Below are 20,505 nucleotides of genomic sequence, written 5' to 3' on the forward strand. Positions count from 1 at the left end.
GAAATCCTCAGCGATAAATTAAAATTCTCTTCTTTGATAAGTGTGTGTCATTTTCTCTTTGGTAGCTTGTTTGGCCGTTTCTATGTTGAATAATGGTAAACATATTTAATTCAATCTTTATGTAATTAGTACGCTACAATATAGAATAAGCCGTCCATATGGAAATCCGTATTTCAGTGATTATGGAACCTCTACATCCCGTTTTTTAATTCTACGAGAGAACAATTTCATTGCCTTTTGTAGCTTGGGGATAACGTTTTTCCTTTTAGAACGTATCAAATTTAATTTTCAGATATACTTTTGGTTTTTGTTCAAAGAATATCAAACTTGACTTGCATTCGAGATGGCGCACCACGATTTAAGCGAGTTCGTTTCAACCTAAAGTTAATTTGATTTCTCGCCAAAACGGGCATCGTTTATTTTTTGCATCTCTGGTCAAATGGAATATCCATAGTTTTTATTTACTTTGTTCTACGCAAATAAAAAAAAAAAATGAAAAATAGCTTTCGCAATAATTTTGACACAAAAAAAAAGTCTCCAAAAGGTCAAATGTAGATATGACACAAAAAAATATAAAGCGATTTTTCGCGGTGTCGTCTGTTAACCTCTTGCGATTTGCCAAGATATGCCAAATTGTGATATCTTTTCAATATCTGCAATCGAAAGACATGTATTCCGGCGTACTGCCAAATGTTTGCCCAACTAAAATTTCTTTATCCATATGCATTTCAAGTGACAAATTGGGTCAACAACATGTCAAAATTTGAGTCACTAGAAAAGTATTTCTTGAAGTAATTTCTAAAGAAGGTTTTTTTCATTGTCAGGTACGTATCATTTTTTTTTCTCAGACTATTCAATACTTTGGTTTTCGACTATCGACAGGGAATCATTAATTCATAAACAGGCGTTGTAACTTGTCTGGGAAACCGCCAAAAAATTTAACGCAGGATGATATGGGCAGATTCTCGGTTAAATTCATTTCCCAAAGAAATTGTGAAGTGAAATATGGATCCAGTCAACGGCTTTTCAGCTGCATCTCAAGTAGCACTCTCTTTAAAATTATTCGCTTTTGGCGGAAAGAAGTCATACAGCGAACCTGACATGAAGACAATACATAATTTTCATTTTCTGACATCTTTTACACAAAAAAATTTCCCCAAATTTAATCACGTTAACATTTCAGTGTATAGAGATAATTAAGCAATTGAGGCCTCCTTTGCATAGAGAGCTGAAAAATCCCAGTTAATCTCGCAATCATGGCAAATCCTTGCTAATCATTTATTAAAGTCAACCGTACTGATTCCAAAGCATTGTCTCGCCGTATATGAGCAAATAATTTACTTTTGTTTGTTTGCCAGAATACACAATGCCATCTTTCTCCAACTCAGTTTATTTCATGAACATGCTGTATTGATTTTTGTATTAAAAAGCAAGCTTTTAAGTCGGCGGTTCTTTTGTAGCTTAGCTACAGTTGACATTACAGATTTTAATATTCTAGCGAATTTTTACCAAAATGTCAGTTCAAAGGCTATTTAACAGGCTTTTTAAATACTCTTTACAAAAATAAAAAACTATCTTGGATTTCGTAATTGTATTTCTTTTTTTAGAGAAATCGTGCTAATATGTAGGCTGGTAGCTGTGTTTTGCTTCTGATTATCTAAAACACGAATGATTTCAAAGTAAATCACAATTCATATTGAGTTTTAAATTCCTTTCAAAAAAGCTTAATGATAATAAAACTGTAACACAAAATACTTCAATATTTTTCTTTTCTGGAAAGAAAAAAACAAGACTTTTTGAAGATTTATGCCGCGTGAGCGCAGTACAACACCCTGGATCGAAAAAACCAAACGAAATGTTGATATCAAGTCTTAGTAACATATCAAATTCGAAAGGAAAAAAACAGCAGGACGATTAGAAATTTAAAAACAAAACCGCCAATATTTCGTTCAATTCAGTGATGTGCCTTTAGTGAAAGCCTCCTCAGAACCATGTCGACCGAAAGAAACCGTGCGGCATCGGAAAAGACGCAGAAACGCGTTCCTGAAGTCGCGCTTGAAAAACGCATACACCGCGGCGTTCAACAGCGACCCTGCTGTCATGGTGTACCACGAAACTGTCCCGAGTACAGGTGGAATGATATCGTCTCTTTGTAAAGCATCCGCGGCGGTCATGAAGAACACAGGCATCCAGCTTATAACGAAGATACCTGCTATCATAGCGAAAACTCTAGCGACGCGCCCCTCGCCAGTGACTCGTTTACCTTCGCGAGCAGTCTGTTGTTGATTATCGTAAGTTGCAAGTTTTGCAAGGTTCTTTACCTGTCGCGCGACTTCACGGAAGATCTTGATGTAGGCGAACAGGATGAAAATGTAAGGAACTACAACACCGCTTACAATGAAGAACAGATAGACTTTTTCTGCAGTTGTACCTTTCTCGTTGTCCCAGATCAACGGTAGAAGGCTCAGTGGAATGGGTAAAATCCAGGCCGTGAGCAAGATTTTGACAAAATGTCTAGTCATCGTGTAAGAATATCGCAGCGAGTTCATAACGGCCAAATAGCGGTCCAGCGTTACCGCAAACAAATTGGTAATGTTCGCGAAAAGAATAAGCGACACCAGATATCCATTGGCAGGGTTGGATTGGTCCGCTATGTTCACTGGAATTAACACAACACCAAAGAGGATATCTGAAAGGGCTAAAGACACTATAAAACCGTTTGTGAAAGTTTGCAATTTGCGGAAGCGATACACCAGAAAGCAAACCAGGAGATTTTCCAACGTAATTAAAACGCCAAGGATACCCAAAGGTATTGCTTCGCTGAGCGGTTTTGTCGTCGATTCTGTTTGATTAGCCATTTTTTACACGGATAATCGATTCAAAGGTCCGCGTTGGCTACAGTACGTCCCGATGCGATCGCAAATTTCAATTAGCTTGTGAAAGCCAAGTCGTGGTGGGGTTCCCCCTAAAGCAATTCAATAACTTGTTTCTTCGTTCAAATTCAGAATTTCACGATGTCCTGCGCGCCTTGTATTGTCTCGTTTTTCTTTGTACTCTCACTTTTAAACACACAATTCTAACCAGATGTTTTTCGTTCAATATTCGACATCCGTGGTGAGTCTGTTGAACGGAGCTCACAGCCGTGAAGAGCTCTATCGATGACTCGGAATCCCCTTTTAAGCTCTGCACGGTTCTAATTCTACCAATCGGAATTCTTCTATGGGAAAACAAAGGCTTGCATTAGTGGAGTCACACTAAAGTGTCTTTGTCCTTGAATTGGAAACTCAGTTGGGCTGGCCTGCTTTATCTACGATTAATGACCGATAACCTCTACCAAAATGCGAGTTATGTCCAACCAACACAAGGGGATAAATATAAATAGCTTAGTTTCCTTTTTCGCGGTAATTGAAAAACCATTTTACTGGTTCAATTGACAGGTAAAAAAAACATAATGATCAATCAAAACTTTTTGCGAACCACAACATAGTTTGAAGCTTGCGTGTTACTCAGAAAAGGCAACATGCACGCAAGATTTGTCGAGCAAAATAAAAATCTGACTGAAATGATGTAATTTCTAATTACAATTTTAATTTTATAGTCTAAAAGACTATAGTCCTTGCTTTTGCCACACGGAATATTCTGAAACGTTATTTTTGGCTATTTTTATTGTCGAGGTGCAAAGCATGCTTTTCTCGTTCCAGGATTTTAGCTCCTTGAACGTAAATTCGGCAAATAACATGTTCGATCACAGCTATATTTTATAACAATAAAGACATGAAATAAACTCCGTCGTAGCGTGCTAAGTGGCGCCTACTCGGTCGAATCGTGTCCAAAAGCATTTCGAGAAGATATTCCGCTCTCGCGGTGTAATTTATCTTCTGCTCAACAAACCCTTCATTGTTCAGCTGTTCCCGCATGTCGCGAACTTTTAAAGTCAAATAACGCTGAAGTTGGGGTAGACTCATTGTCTACGGAATCTTTGAATGAGTTGTTTATTGCATGAACTGTAGCTCAAGCCTCTAGAGCAGGTGTTTCAAGAACCCGTAAAATTTGTTTATATTCGAAGTGATGTTTGTTTCGTCGAATAGTACTTGTCAATTCAATATATAACATAGCTAGTAAATTTGTCTAATCAAATTCAATTGCGCAAACGTGCTTCATATTCCTATTGTGCACGCTCATGACGTCATCAAACAAATCCCTTGGGGAAAAAATTTTCGTATAAAACAATTGGTTCATGCGTCAGCTGTGCGTTCATCGAGATATGAAGCACTTGGGAAGTTTTGGTAGCACTCAAGAAGCTAGAGTTGCTCGAGGCGTAGCCTCGAGCAACTCTTACGCATCTTTCGTCTTCTCCAAACTTCCCGCGTGCTTCATATCTCGATGCACGCTGACGTATGAACCAATTGTTAATTATAACCCTAACCTCCACTGGACACCTCGCTTTGCTCGTGCATCATGAGGCACACCTGGATGTTTCCACGTTCGAGATGATTTGTTTTGGATCACGTTAAGTTTTCTTTACACTTTTTGTTGCAATGAATTTTCTTGAAACTGTTTCCGTGAACCAGGCTTTCGGATTTTTTTTCTTCATTAGGAAATGCCAACCTCCTGTCCACAATTATGTTTGCCCAAAATAGCACAAAACACCAGAGGCAATGTACACTTAGACATCAATACCGCCATTGGGAATGATAAAATACGATTGTATCGTAAATAAGCGACAGAAAATAGGATAAACTCGGAGAGATTCAAATTTAACTGTATTTTCATGAACATGGCATTTTTGTGCTTGTCCATCTATTTGCACGAAAGACATTTCGTAAAACAAATCGAGCTCAATGCTTATCAATAGAGATGCAAATTAAACCTACGCTGGCTTTGAGCATCTTTTTTGAACACTAAATTGACTTCGCCTGTAGAGTGAAATTTGACTCCGTCTCTAAGCACGAGAAAACGAAAATTAGAAAGCGTTTGTTGCTTTGTCGGTTACCTTTTCCTGCGATACATTTCAAGGCACATTCTTTATATTGAACTGAGCCATCTGTAGTCTTAAATGAGAAGGGTTTATCCGGTCATAAAACTTAAAAGCAAATTAAATGACACATTTTAGACACATCCTTTCCTCCTGAGACTTGAATGAGAATACACAAGGAGTCCTCGGTAGATCTTGATGAAGAAGCACCATACGTGAAAGCTCAGAACTAAGCCTTATACAAGCTTTACATTTCGTAATAAACAGCTAAGAGGCTCTTTGGCCCCCTAGTTTATTTTGATGTAAATTGTTTTAATTGAAATTTAAATCCTTCTCGTATGAGAGCTCGAATGGAGAGCACTGAAGCTCCATAAAACGAAAGAAAAATACTCAATACTGAGACTTGATTCATCTTTCGACTAGATACGAGAGAAAATAACACTATATTGCTATACAGTGTTACTGAGACTTAGTCAAGAATTAAATTCAGTTCGGAAAAAACATTTTTATTTAAACGAAATTTCCATTTTGTGATTAGTCTCACCTTCATATGCAACATATATTTAATTGTTGCATGGGATCGAGTAGTTTACTCACGATAAATACTGTCTTTACGTGACGCACGGAAATGCTTCAATTTTATATTTGTAAAGAATATATATCATTCTCAAAGATTTTATTAGGATAAATGCGCTGCGTATTTTGTAGGATTGCGATTATCACGGTAAATATAATTTTTTGCTGAGGTCATCATGACACGAAATAGAAAAGAAATACATATTTTTCTTGTGTGAAATCGCTAATATATTATTCATTTCTAGAAGTGAACAAAAGGGGTTAATCCGTTTGTAAAATGTGAAAGTAAAAATAAGCTCCACCCTTTGGAAAGTTTTTTTTCCATCCTGAGACTCATTCAAATAGATATCTGCAGGACTTGCCGCTGAATTGACAACTTTTCACAACAAGAGTCACACCTCTTTGAGAAGGAAGAGTCCCCGTGTAGCTTCTCAACAATAAGCTTTATATTTCACGATAAAGAGCTAGGAGAATCTCTTTATATTCAGCAACTACGTTTGTATTGATGTGAATCATTTTAATTAAGATTGAAATCCTTTACAAAAGCTCGTCTCGAGATCAACGAAATCGTTTAAAAAAAAATGAAAATCTTTACACCTGTGATTCAATTTCCATCTTTCCACAAAGTACTACTTCCTAAACGTAAAAAGGAAAATTAGCGAGGCATTTATGCAACGCAGCAAATCTTACAAGAACTGAAGAGAAGCTTCGATAACTTGCCTACAGATTAGTCTTTTAGTCAGTGCAGCAGATGTATTTTCTCTCGTATCTGGTTTGGATTTTGCCCGATAAGATTATGATTTACTGTCTATGCAAATGCACAAGCAATCTTGAAAGCTTTAGATTTATTTTTTTGATAATATTCTTTCCTGGAGCTGTGTTTCGACAAAGACACAGCGTTAATGGAACGAATTAATTAATTAATCTGTGCACCACTAAATATGATTTGTTACTTTTCTGTCCAGTTGATCGTCTAACGTCTTAGAGAGTCGCAAACTGAAAGACATTTCAAGGTATATATGGAGAGCTTATACTCAGTTGAATCAAATATAATTCGATTAAAAGCTTCTGCTGATAATCTCGGCTTTCTTGAAATTGATACCAAAATCAATGTGATCTTTAACAATCTCTATCATCTTTAATTTATTGAAGCAAATGTCTATCCGTAGGGAAGAATACTTAAGCCCGTAGAGGGGCACGAAAATATATTCTTTATATCGAGTGATCTTTGTTAGAAATATCACCGGGGTATAAATTCTTCCACGACTGAAATCCCTTAATTTTTCAGCAAATTGATCGACTATTTTAAACAGTTAACTATGATTTTTAAGGCTACTCGTACTTTTTTCTTAACTCTTTTAACCCTAAGAGTGATTAGCATGTAATTTCTCCTTACAATATCAGCCCCAAAATCACATATTAAGGTTACAAGAATAAAGGAAATGATCACCAATGATAGAAGCTCTAGATTGTTACACAAATTCTCCTTAGCAGCACCATAGGGAAATTATTGAGAACAGTATGGAGAATATGTTAACTGATGTTAGGGAGTAAAGGGTTAATAGACGCTGCAACTTGTTACTATAACGTCGTTATCAGTTCATTATTCTATTTGGCCTGCCAATTTGCCTTTCTTTTTTATTTCAGCGAAAAGATTGAATATGCGTCGGTAAATGAGGGGTGATACAAAGGGTATGCCAATTTACTACGGGGGCAACCATAGTGCACAGGTTACTCGATGTGTTACGCAGGAGAACCTTAGGATTCTTATATGACCCATACTACTCACGAATTGGCTATCATTTGAGTTTTGCAGGAGCAAAGTTTTTGTTTTCGAGATGACTATAAACTTGTCTCTGGACTTGTTTTCCTAATTTTCGGAGTAAGCTACTGAACTTAATGCGACCAAAAAAAAGGAAACCATACATTTATGAATTTTCTTATTAAAGTAGTTATGTGAAGAATTACTACACGGTGGACGATTCGTAGATGGATATTTCGAGTGAGTTCTAATACAAAGGTTGAGGAGTCTTCTTTTATTTCCAGCTTCTCATTGACCGAAAATGTGTCAAAGCTGGTACAAAATTTCTCGACGCAACTGATCTCTGAGTGGCCTATTGTTGTTTCGTCAAAGTACAGCGTCCTGCAAACATTGAAAGAGATTCAGTACATCATCATTAAAAGGTTGCGTTATCCTCTCTTTGTAGGTATCATCGGTAGAAGTGTTGTCATACGAATCGGTGGTCTCGATTGTTTATGACCCGAGATCTAAACAGTGGCTCGGATGGGAGAACAGGTATTAAAACAAAGCTGAACTTTGTAAAAGATCATAATTTACCTTGTCTCGTCTTCATAACGATTCTCATTGGTGAGATGTTACTCATAACTCGATTTTGATTTAGATAAGATGCAAACCATGACAGTGCTGCACCACGAATCCCAAACCCAGATTTAAGTCTTTCGAGTAAAATACAATGGTCAATGGTTTCCAATGCCGCACACAAGTCTAACAAAACAAGCAGTGTGACATGCTGTTTATTCATATTTAACAGAATTTTATTTTCACTTTCAAGAGTGCGGTTTCAGTACTGTGAAACTTTCTGTACGAAGACTGTAACACTGGAAATAAATCATTCGCTACCATGTGATGATGGAGTTGTTTAGCAACTGCACTTTCAGCAAGTTTGGACACAAACTGTAAATTACTGACAGGCCTATAATTTTTATATATAGGTTCCAAACCATCTTTCTTGAACAAAGGCAGAACCAAAGCATTTTTCCGTGCAGAGGGAAATCACCGTTTTCTAGGGAGTAATTGATCATCTTACTGATGATTGGAAGGAGAACATCTAAACAGTCCAACAATAGCTTCGTGGGAATTGGATCTAAGCCACAAGACTTCTCACTGGATGTTCGAACCAGGTCGTGCACTTCTTGAGACAGAACTTAACTTGAAGAGTAGAGAATCAGTTTTGATGCCATTAGAAACGCGGTCTGTGGAAGCTTGTTGTTTATCGTGATTATCAAGGTCTAAACGAATATCGGCGATTTTCTTAGTGAAAAACATACCCATCTCATTAGCTAATTTCTTTTTATCTTCATGCGCAAAATCTTCCCTCGAAAACCAAGTACACTCCCACCCCTTGACAATTTTCTTCAATTAAGCCTCTGTTATGTCAGTGTTACCTCCGAGAATCCACATTATAGAGATATTCATAAATAACTGATACTAAAGACCATTTATATATTTTATTAAATTCATTTTGCAGCTGGTGTTAGGGGTCCGGGTTATATTTGACGAGAAAGCTAATAACTATTCTTTTCCAAAAACTACAATATTTCAGTGACAATCTCAATGTTCCTCTGAATGTCAAAACACCAATGATACAACTTTTGACACAATGTTCAATCCATTAATAATTTAGTAAGACGATAAATTCAACCTTCCTTGCATCGTATAACGACGAGTTTCACCATAGCACGTGTCACTGCACCGTAAATGAAAGAATCTGTTTGGCGTCTACATAGAGGCCTGTGTACATTCACGAGTACAACGACAGGTCTCTCCAGACCGCTATACTTAAGAACCGTGCTGATGACGATGTTTTCAGAATCATTGTCCTTTGCAGGCCTCCAAGATAAACCATTTAACTTCGCAGGAAGCTCGTCCTCAGAAGGAATTTTATCATTCTTCAAAAACAATACAGCGATATCTCTCTCACTGTACCTGTCTTTCAAAAGCTGGCATAACGTAGTTTGGAGAACATCCAGTTCGGTTGTTTCGCTCCTTGAATAAGATATTGGATATCGTGCCCTATCTCAACTTTGTCTTTCGAATCATCATCGACAAGATATTTTCTAGCATGTTTGAATATCTTCGTTGAGTTACGAATAACTTTCTTTAACCTAAAGTGCGGTTGTTGTTGGCTTTTATCAGGAATACCGGAAGGAAAATCGTGACTTTTTTGGCAGATATCAATAAAACACCATAAGTGCCCTGGTCTGTCAGGATCGTGCTGTCGCACCAGACGCTTCGCCTTCTCATACCAGGAAATTGTGCCAGAGGGCTGCTCGAAGTTGTGAACTTCATCAAGTATGACATGCTTGGTTTGTGGAAACTCACATCTAATGAAGGTTACAGGACAAATGGCATTGCACAGCCCCTCAATTTTCCTAGAGAGTTAACCAAAATTTAATTACATCACTTTGCAAACTGAAATTTCACATTATTAGTAAGAAATGATATCGATCATCTAAGCTTGTTTCAGATTTTTCCATTTCGATTCTTGGTTGATAACAATAGAAAAGGTTAATTTAAAATAGTTGCATACACCGACACTGCTTATGGCGGGTAAATGTACTTTAAATTTCCTGCTAAATTTGATGTGGTCTTAAAGACGTAGGCGTTTAAACCGGCAATTTTTAACACCCATTATTTTTAAAGCAGGCTAGTCCTGAAGTGTTGGTGTTGTCATGGGCAATTCTTACCGTACTTGGTTTGCTATGCCCTCGTTTCCACAAACATAAAGGATTTCATCCTTTTGTAGTTTATCACGGCGTTTAAGCTTTTTCATGAATTCCATTGCCACAAGGGTCTTTCCCGTCCCAGCGACTCCCTTTATCCATAACTCTTTCTTTATCTTAGTCAGCTGATGAACCGACTGGAACTGTTCCTTGGTAAGGAGATTAAAAATGGTTACTCCCAACTTGCTGAACAGAGTAGAGGGCACAGCAGCAACAGTTATCACCATGGCTTTGAGTATTTCATTAAGTTTTGCTCGGGGAGTATGGAGATCATAAGACTTCGGGTAGCGATCGTCAAGTAGCGATCGTCAAGTAATGGGCGTACCACTTCTCCACCTGCGCGACATGGTAGCACATTTTATGACAGATAAAACTTTTGGCCCCTGGCACCATTTTCGGAAAGATGTTCTTTATGGACTGTGCAGCCTTTTTACTATATTCCAGAGAATTCTCATCTGCTACCTCGCAGAGACTGTACAGGTGAAGTCCTCCGATGTTTCTGCTGACAAGAAGAACGTCACAGATGACGCTATCGATTGCAGTACCTCCAGTATCGCGAAGCCAAGAACGTGATACGGCCAGAAAACCCTGATTACGGCCCCTGCAACAAACTTTCTGAATGCTGCTTAGGGTTCCCGTGCCAGTAATGGAAAGCTAGACTCTACACCTCTCGATGAAATGGGAACTTCTCATCAACTGGAATTAAAATATCGAAAAACTGAGATAAGAGACCTTTAGACAAAGAGAACATATCAGAAAAATACTCGTGATGAAAATATTCCCTAGTCCATAAGAGTCCACGTGTTGCAATTCTTCTTGCCCGTGGCGAATTGCGCACAGGATTATGTTAACCGAGAGACATAGAAGCAATAAATATTGTTGTATACGTACGTGCAGTGGCTTCCATGGATCGCAGGAAGGGGATTGTCAGTTTGGTTCAAACACCATCTTTCATATCAAGGTAAGAAAACAAAATATTAGGGATGGAATACTTTTCCTGTGTCCTATGGAACAGCTCGCTCAACCACGCCTTTTCTTTTCCTTTTTTTAACCAGGTATTCAGACGCCAGCCAGTTGCAGAGAATATGTTTATTTGCCTCAAATAATCTTGCTTTTCTTAAGATAAGGCAGAGATCTATGTTGTGTACATGTATGGCCAAAAGTTTATTTCGACCTAATATTGTTCTTCTTATCGTACCCCAACAACGGCCACCTGATTACAGCTTAGGATTAATGTTGAGTTAAGGGAGGGGTAGGTGCGCAGTTATTCAGACACTGATACTGATAAAATTCTTTCCATACGTCTGTGAGACTTAAGGCTGAATTGACAAATTTTCAAAGTAACTGTCAAACACCTTTGATAAAGAAGAGCACTCCCTATACAATAAGCCTTATAGTACGCGATAGAGAGCGGAGGGATCTCTACATTCAGCTTCTCAGTTTGTCTTGATGTGTGTCATTTTACATTAAGATTTTAATCCCTCTTCATAAGAGTTCGTCTGAGGATCACTAGAATCGTTTAACGGGAGAGAAAATATGTGATATTTTGATTTGATATGTAAACCGAGTAGATGAGAAGATAGCAAAGTATTTTCTGAAAAGCAACAAAGCAAACTATTTAGGAATTCTTTGAGACGCAGAGAAAATGGGGAACTTTTTCCTGGTGTATCCATATACTTCCAGTCTGTGCACTGGATGTTTTCAATCGAATATGGTAAAGGTTTCTTGCTTAATGAAATAGTAGTTTACCGTCTATGGATTTGCATATGCAAATCTTGATAACTCTAGATAGATTTATCTTTTGCCAATGTTCTTTCTTGGGGCAGTGTTCGGACAAATGCCTGGCTTATTTAAAACTACCAAAACATGATCTCTGATCTCATATTTGGTTAATAACGAGTCTTAACAAGCCACACACAGAAAAATTCAATAACTTTTTTATCCATCTCCAGAAAGCTTAAATCCAGCTGAACCAAATTAAACTTTATTTCATAGCTTTTACCAATAAAAATTTATTTCTTGAAATGGTTACAGAAATTAGTGCTTCGTGAATGTGATATCGCTGACATCTTCAATTAGTAATGGTAACAAGGCCGAGTGGAGTCCAATTCGGTCTGTAATCGTACGAGTTATAACAAAATCGGACGATTGCGAAGCGATTGGTTGATGCTGTGAACAGACAATGAATGATACTGCATACCGCACCCGTTGTCGGATGAAGAAAGTTGTAAAACAGGTCGCATCAGCATCAAAACTCCATGTAAATCTGCCCAATATTTCCAATTTTTTGTATCCGACCTATCGGTAAAAGGTTTTCGTTTAGAATGGGAAATGCTTTAAATGAATAAGTCATGTTGAACTAACTGACCTATGTTCTTGAGGTGACTTAGATTGAGAAGAACTCTAACAAACCCGAGTAGCTCATGATCATATAACTTGCTGTTGTTGAGCTAGTCCTGGTTCATGCTTCGCTAAGTGTAGAAGTATTCGTGGTTACTCATCCTGAATAGAATGTTAGTCAATAGCTGGTTGCACACGACAATTTGTCAAGTTTCCCGGCTTCATAGTTTTCCAATACCAATTTACACTCCTGGGTGGAGAAAGAAAAGTGAAAAGTAAAATGAGTTTCTTGAAGAAGGAGAAGGAAAGGAAAAATAAACTCAGTAGCCTACAGCTAGGGTTTGAACCCTGGCTTTTAGCCGGCATGGCTATAAACATTTTAGGTGACGGACGCATAAAACGAGAGGAAAAGTCGTAAAAGTAAATAAGAGAAGAAAAATGTTTGTTTTCTTGACCCCGTCGTGTTAGCGTCGGTGAGCAACAAGTACTTTCACCGCATTTCCAATGTTTCCTAAAGTGTTCGGATGTTTAGAACATAGCAATAACTGTTACATTTTTCCCATATCGTGGTCAAAATGACTGGAACGAAACAAAATTAACTTGTACTCGAGGATTTCGCTGGATAGCTGGTAGTACTTCAAATGACTCGATTCGTCGTCCCGGCATTCCAGGAGAGAAATCAAGGCAGAAATACCCAAAGCCACTCCAATCTTTGCTTTCCATGAATCAAGTAAACATTCCCCTCAAAATGTAAAATTCTTCAGTCCATTTAATAATTGTCGATTCTAATTCGTTACATTAACTAATTTTGGTTCCAACTTGTAGAACCCGCGAAACAGGTCGTATGACAAAGAGGAGAGTTTGCACAATCACGTCACGCAATAGATCAAGCCGGATTTGTCCAATTGATTTTGATGGTCGCAGGGAAATGTCGAGTTTTTCGCTCAAAACCGTTGTGGTCCATAAGAGCGTATGACAGAAACCAATTTGCAGATAGGAGGGTTAGTTCATCGGATTCCGTGTACTAAATCTCGGGAGAAACTGCAAGAATTGTTGTAAATATAAAACTGTAACATATTTTAACTTGTTTTTGTGTCCTTTTAAGCGACGCGATATGTCTGTTATGACCTGAGTGCCAAATTTTATTCTTTAATTTTGATCTTCTCCATACTGTGCGTACTTCATGGCCTGACATTTCAACGTAAATTACCGAGAAGGCGCCTTCCGATCACCTTTGTTTACTTTGTGAGTCACGCAACCGCGCAAGCGTTACGACCGATCGTGTTTACGCAACGTTTTAAGACAACTCAGCATCTATTATCCATTCAGTTGCTATGAAAACCTAAAATCCTCAACGTAGAAGATAAACGAACGAAGTTTGAACGGTCAAAAGGAGATCTTGGCCAATTTTCAGAATCATGCAAATGTCTTTGACACGAGCGCAATTGAGCAAACACATGGATTTGCGTTGTTTTTTAGATGTTGGTGGATGGAAGCTAGAGATATACCCGCGGGTTTGAGGCAATCCGTGACCTCATCGGTGTATAAACTATGCACTGATATGCTTTTTCAGCCCGATTAACACCTGCATTTTAAGAATTCTTTCGTACAAAGTAGTGAATTTTTGATACGCAAATTAAGGTCGAAGAGAAGGGTCTCCTCTGATCACGCTGGTATGAAAAATATTTCAGCTGAAGTTTCCATATTTTGTCTGTGAACTACGTGAATACATTTTGTAACTTGTAGCAAGATAGAATTCCGTGAGCTACATTGTTGCAGTCACCGCGCGCTGGACAGAATCTTTGAAATTTACACTTTTGATCGCTGTCCACATGGGCGGTCTGGCCAAAAATCATTTTTGGCTTGTGGCGACGCAAAAAAGAGAATTGGAGAACAACTAAACTATTTTTGAAACATGTGTCCTAAACCCTTTTCATGGACAAAAAATAAAAGAAAACTTTTTTCCGACGGGAAGTCGAGAGGCCGCTCTTAGCGAGAGCGGCACTTCAGTAGGTTTTCTTTCGCCACCGCAGCTGAAAAACAGCTCAAACAACGAAAACACTGTAAAAAGCGCTGCTTTTTGGTTGTCGGTTTGGAAAAAAAGGTGGTGTTTAGAGAAGGAAATTGCCAAGGAAATCGAAAATTACGAGCCGACCCAGCTTAACACTTTGCTCGAGTGATCTAACGCCGAAATTAAAAACAAACATGGTTAAACCTCGGAAACGATTCCATTTCATCGAAAGTGATTCGGACACAGACTAAACAATTACTTGAACTGTTTAGCCGAACTTTGAACTTTTTTGCGCCTTAAAGATGTTAAGATATCATTGCATATTATTGTTTTGATCGTACGCGGTTGTTTTGACCGAATGCACGGTTTGAATAAATTCTTATAAATATTATAATTCTCTTATATCAATTGATCTTATATCTTATATAAGATCAATTGCTCCGACTGCCACGCCTCCTACATCGGTGAGACTGGCAGAAACCTCGCAACTAGACTGACTGAATACAAACGAGCGACGAGGAAAGGCGATGTCAACCATCACATTGCTGAACATCACTGACTTACGAACCCCACTATTGACTGGGACTCTGCGCAATGCCTAACCTACAGCACCAACTGCTTTCAACGACTGACCTTGGAAAGCTGGTTTACTAACTTGGAACAGACTCCCCTCAACAGGTGTCAACCACTACCGGCACCATACAAACGACTCATCCACGACATTAACATTACAAACGAACCGAACAGAACGACCTAACTTCACTAACGGATCCAAACCGACCAATCACGACTGACCTACGCCACTTGAGTCTTACAGCCAATAACATCACGGCAAAACTGACCAATCAGTGTACACAAACCGGACTAAGTACATTCGACTGACAACAACCTTTCACTTGACTCTGATGATGACTTCCGCTCAGGTTGTCGAAACGTCAGTCACCACTACCGACAACAGTCCTTCTCAGGACTACACTCACCCGGACGATCAAACTACACTATTACAGGAAATTATCTTATTCAAGGAGCGAAACAACCAAACTGGATGTTCTCCATACCACGTTGTGCAAGCTTTTGAAAGAGGAGTACAGTGAGAGAGATATGTTTTTGAAGGAAGATGAAATCCCTTCCAAAGACATGCTCTCTGAGAAGTTGAATGATTTTTCTTGGAGGTCTGCAACAGACAACGATTCTGAACACATTGTGATCAGCACGGTTCATAAGTGCAGTGGTCTGGAAAGACCTGACATAGTACTCGTAGATGTATACAGGCCTCTATATAAACGCCAACTAGATTCTTTCATTTACAGTGCAGTAACACGTGCCATGGTAAAACTTGTCATTATACGACGCAAGGAAGATTGAATTTATTGTCTAACTAAATTATTAATGGATGGAACATTGTGTCAAAAGTTGTATCATTGGTGTTTTTAAAAGTTTCAAAAGACATTCAAAGGAACATTGAGATCGACATTTGTGCTAAGTCTAGAGGAAACAGTAGTGTAAGAAATCTGCGCTAGTACTTTTCAGATAACTACCTCGAAATAGGTTGTCATTTTAGTGCTGTTAATAATTAAATGAGGGAGGCGGGATTTTAGCTGTTCAGAAACACTTTTCAAGTAAATAAATGAGTGAATAGTGACGGGGATCTTGTTTACGAAGAGTAGGCATCAATACAAGGTAGTTCTCAACTGTAAGAATGTTGCAAATCTATTTGATATCTTTGAAGATAAAATGTTTTTATCAGCTTATTTTACCTAGTTGAAGGTTTGTTGCTACGTGTACATGTGTCACTGAAATATTGCGGTTTTTGGAAAAGAATAGTAATTAGCTTTCAAGTCAAATATAAACTGGACTCCTAACACTAGCTGCAAATTGAATTTAATAAAACGTATAAATAGTCTTTAGTATCAGTTATTTGTGAATATCTCAATAATGTGGATTCTTGGAGGTTACACTGGCATAACAGAGGCTTAATTGGAAGAAATTGTTAAGGGGTGAGAGTGAACTTGGTTTTCAAGGGGAGATTTTGCCTTCGTATATGAGAAATTTCTTTATTGGTAGGAGTTAGGGGCCCCTTACGGAGTTCCCATGTCAAAATCGAGTCATGAATAACATCTCACCGATGAGAACAGTCATGCCGACGAGATATTTTACAAAGTTCGCTTTGTCATATGAACTTCTCGCTCACCGTAGGGTCTCTGTGGCTCAGTGGTAGAGCATCGGAGCGCGGAATCCGATGGTCTGAGGTTCGATTCCCCATGGGACCTCAGAATTCTTCCTTTATCCCACGCTCGTGACGAAACAGAAAGCATCTTTCTCTGAAGTTCACTTTTGTTTTAATGCCTGTTCTTCCATCCGAGCCACTGTTTAGATCTCGGGTCTTAAACAATCGAGATCACCGATTCATAGGACAGCATCTCTACCGATGATACCTACAAAGAGACGATAACGCAACCTTTTAATGATAATGATATACCGAATCTCTTTCAACGTTTGCAGGACGCTATACTTTAACGAAACAACAATAAGCCACTTGGAGGTCGGTTGCGTCGAGAAATTTTGTCCCAGTTTGACACATTTTCGGTCCACGAGAAGCTAAAAATAAAATAAGACTCTTCAACCTTTTTATTCGAACTCACTCGAAATATCCATTTACGAATCATCCACCGTAGCTTACTCAGAAAATCATAAAAATAAGTCCAGAGACAAGTTTGTAGTCATCTCGAAAACAAAAACTTTGCTCCCGCAAAATTCAAATAATAGCCAATTCGTGAGTAGTATGGGTCATATAAGAATCCTAAGGTTCTCGTGCTACACAGTAACACATCGAGTAATCTGTGCGCTAGGGTTACCCCAAAGGTAAAAGAAAACGTAGTAAATTGGTGTACTCTCTATATCACCCCTCATTTATCGACGCATATTCAGTATTTCGCTGAAATAAAAAAGAAAGGGAAGTTGGCAGGCCAAATAGAATAATAATGAACTGATAACGCCTCTTAACCCTTTGCACCCTGACGTCAGTAGACATAATTTCTATTTAACAAATAGATTCCAAGTTGCCTTGCGTCTGTTCAGTAATAGATCACAGATGACGTCAAAATGTGGTACGAACAAAAAAGTGGCACACGAGGCGCAGCCGAGCGTCTCTGATGTTCTTACCATATTTTGACGTGCTTTGTGATCTATTACTGAACAGACGCACGGCAACTTGGAATCTATTGGCTTTATATAATAAAGAATTAAGAAAAGTTTTAATGATGACTTCATCTATACGTCTGTCCTACAATAGATCATAAGTGAGAACCAATCAGAGTGCGTGTATAACTGAGCTTATTATATAAACTGTTCTCGATACATTTCCTAAGGTTCTGCAAGGATAATTTATTGAACTAGAGCTTCTATTATTGATCATTTCCTTTTTTCTTTTGACCCTTATATGTGATTTTGGGGGTGATATTGTAAGGAGAAATTAGATGCTCACCACTCTAAAGGTCTAGAGGGTTAAGAACAAAGTACGAGTAGGCTTAAAAATCATAGTTAACTGATTACACCTGCCAATCGATTTGTTGCCGGAAAAATTAGGGGATTTAAGTCTTGGAAGGATTGATACCACGGCGATATTTCTAACAAAGATCAGTCGATCTAAAGAATGTATTTTCGTGCCCCTCTACGGGCCTAGTATTCTTCCCTCCGGATAAACATCCGCTTTAGTAAATTAAAGATGTGAGATTGTTAAAGATAACATTGATTTTGGTATCGAGTTCAAGAAAGCCGAGATTATCAGTAGAGGCTTTTAATCAAATTATTTTTGGTTCAACTGAGTATATAAGTTATCTACATATACCTTTAAATTATTTTCAGTTTGCATCTTTGTAAGACGTTAAATGATCAACTGGACAGAAAAATCACAAATCATGTTTCTTTCCATTAACGTTGCATCTTTGTCGAAATAGAACTCTAGGAAAGAACATTATCAAAAAAAATCAATCTGGAATTTTCAAGATTGCTTGTGCATTTGCGTAGACAATAAATCATAATCTTACCAAGCAAAACCCAAACCGTATTCGAATGAAAAAATCTGATGCACTGACTAAAAAGACTAATCTTATCGAAGTTCCCCTTTAGTTCTTGTAAGATTTTCTGCGTTGTATAAATGTCTCGCTAATTTTCCTTTTTACGTTTAGGTAGTAGTACTTTGTGGAAGGATGGAAACTGGATCAGAGGTATAAAGATATTTTTTTTTCTTTTTAAACGATTTCGATGATCTCCAGACGAGCTTTTGTAAAGAAGGATTAAAATCTTAATTAAAATGATAAACTTAGTTGCTGAATATGAAGAGATTCTTTTAGCTCTTTATGATGAAATATAAAGCTTATTGTTGAGAGGCTACATGGGAACTCTTCTTTATCGAAGACGTGTGACTCTTGTTGTGAAAAGTTGTCAATTCAGCGGCAAGTCCTGCAGACCTCTACTTGAATGAGTCTGAGGATGGAAAAAAAAAAGTTTCCAAAGAGTAGAGCTTATTTTTGCTTTTACGATTTACAAACGACATTAACAGCTTTCGTTCACTTCTAGAAATGAATTATATTAGCGATTTCACACAAGAAAAATACGTGTTTCTTTTCTGTTTCGTGTCATGATGACCTCAGCAAAAAATTATATTTACCGTGATAATCGCGATCCTACGAAATACGCAGCGCATTTATCTTAATATTCTTTGAGAATGATATATATTCTTTACAAATATAAAATTGAAGCATTTCCGTGCATCACGTAAAGACAGTATATATCGTGAGTAAAATACTCGATTCCACGCAACAATTAAATATGTGTTGCATGTGTGAGGTGAGACTTATGACAAAATGATAATTTCCTTTAAATAAAAATTTATTGTCTGTATTGAATTTAATTCTTGACTAAGTCTCAGTAACAGTATTTAGCAATATAGTGTTATTTTCTCTCGTATGTTGTTGAAAAATGAATCAAGTCTCAGTATGGAGTATTTTTCTTTCGTCTTATGGAGCTTCAGTGTTCTCCATTCGAGCTCTCATTCGAGAAGGATTTAAATTTCAATTAAAACAATTTACATCAAGATAAACTAGGAGGCCAAAGAGCCTCTCAGCTGTTTATTGCGAAATGTAAAGCTTATATAAGGCCTAGTTCTAAGCTTGCACGTATGGTGCTTCTTCATCAAGATCTACCGAGGACTCCTTATGTATAAAGATGTCAATTTAGTGTCGAGCTTTTTTAAGATTCTCATTCAAGTCTCAGGAGGAAAAGAAGTGTCTAAAATGTGTCATTTAATTTGCTTTTAAGTTTTAAGACCGGATAAACCCTTCTCATTTAAGGCTACAGATGGCTCAGTTCAATATAAATAATGTGCCTTGAAATGTATCGCAGGAAAAGGTAACCGACAAAGCAACAAACGCTTTCCAATTTTCGTTTTCTCGTGCTCAGAGAAAGGGAAACAAATTTCACTCTACAGGCGAGGTCAATTTAGTGTTTTAAAAAGATGCTCTAGAGACACTTTTGCTCATTATTTTTTACAACTGACTTTGAGCGACAGTTAAAAAGATACGAGGAAACATCATGGATTCTATTCAAACACCATCTCAGTCTACGGGGATGGTCATTCAGAGCTCTGAAAAAGATACCGTGGCGAGAATTTTCCGACATTAACCGCTCCCCAACATTCAAAACAATGTCAACAGCATAACAATGTCGGAAAATCGTCCTCTTTAAAAAGCAGTTAAGACATTAAAACCAGCCTAGGTTTGATTTGCATTCCTATTGATAAGTATTGAGCTCGATTCGTTTTACTAAATGTCTTTCATGCAAATAGATGGACAGGGACAAAAATGCCACGTTCATGAAAATATGTTCAAATTTAGATATTTCCGAATTTATCCTGTTTTCTATCGCTTATTTGCGATACAACCGTATTTTATTAAACATTTTGCACCACCGAACACCGAACATAGCCTTTGTTCTTCATTAACCATAATGCTGTTTACTTATCTAGAACAAATAAGATCAAATGTTTCTTCAAAACAGGGCCTTAGCAAGACTTCAGAAG

The 20,505-nt window shown here is 37.8% G+C and overlaps 2 protein-coding genes and 1 pseudogene across 3 annotated transcripts in view; 1 reads left to right on the forward strand and 2 right to left on the reverse strand.

The window, feature by feature from the left end:
- LOC113683454 (skeletal aspartic acid-rich protein 1) overlaps positions 1 to 7,942 on the forward strand; it is a 58,744-nt gene extending 50,802 nt beyond the window's left edge. Inside the window, exon 5 of the mRNA XM_089205437.1 lies at positions 7,759 to 7,942. Coding sequence (XP_089061563.1) covers positions 7,759 to 7,771 — 13 coding nt within the window. The 3' untranslated portion in view covers positions 7,772 to 7,942. The remainder of the gene's footprint in view (positions 1 to 7,758) is intronic.
- Positions 1,104 to 4,063, reverse strand: LOC113683601 (histamine H2 receptor). The gene has a single exon (XM_089205438.1). The coding sequence runs from the start codon at positions 2,856 to 2,858 to the stop codon at positions 1,950 to 1,952; it is 909 nt and encodes a 302-aa protein (XP_089061564.1). The 5' UTR covers positions 2,859 to 4,063; the 3' UTR covers positions 1,104 to 1,949.
- An 844-nt stretch (positions 7,943 to 8,786) lies between the features above and the next one.
- Positions 8,787 to 15,628, reverse strand: LOC149047304 (schlafen family member 9-like; annotated as a pseudogene). Its single transcript, XR_016185930.1, has 3 exons — positions 15,485 to 15,628; positions 10,040 to 10,729; positions 8,787 to 9,724 (listed from the first exon to the last, which is right to left on the reverse strand). The product of XR_016185930.1 is annotated as a schlafen family member 9-like (transcript).
- Positions 15,629 to 20,505: the final 4,877 nt, after the last annotated feature.

This window comes from Pocillopora damicornis, chromosome 4 (assembly GCF_964200805.1).
Source record: "Pocillopora damicornis chromosome 4, jaPocDami1.2, whole genome shotgun sequence".
NCBI lineage: Eukaryota > Metazoa > Cnidaria > Anthozoa > Scleractinia > Pocilloporidae > Pocillopora > Pocillopora damicornis.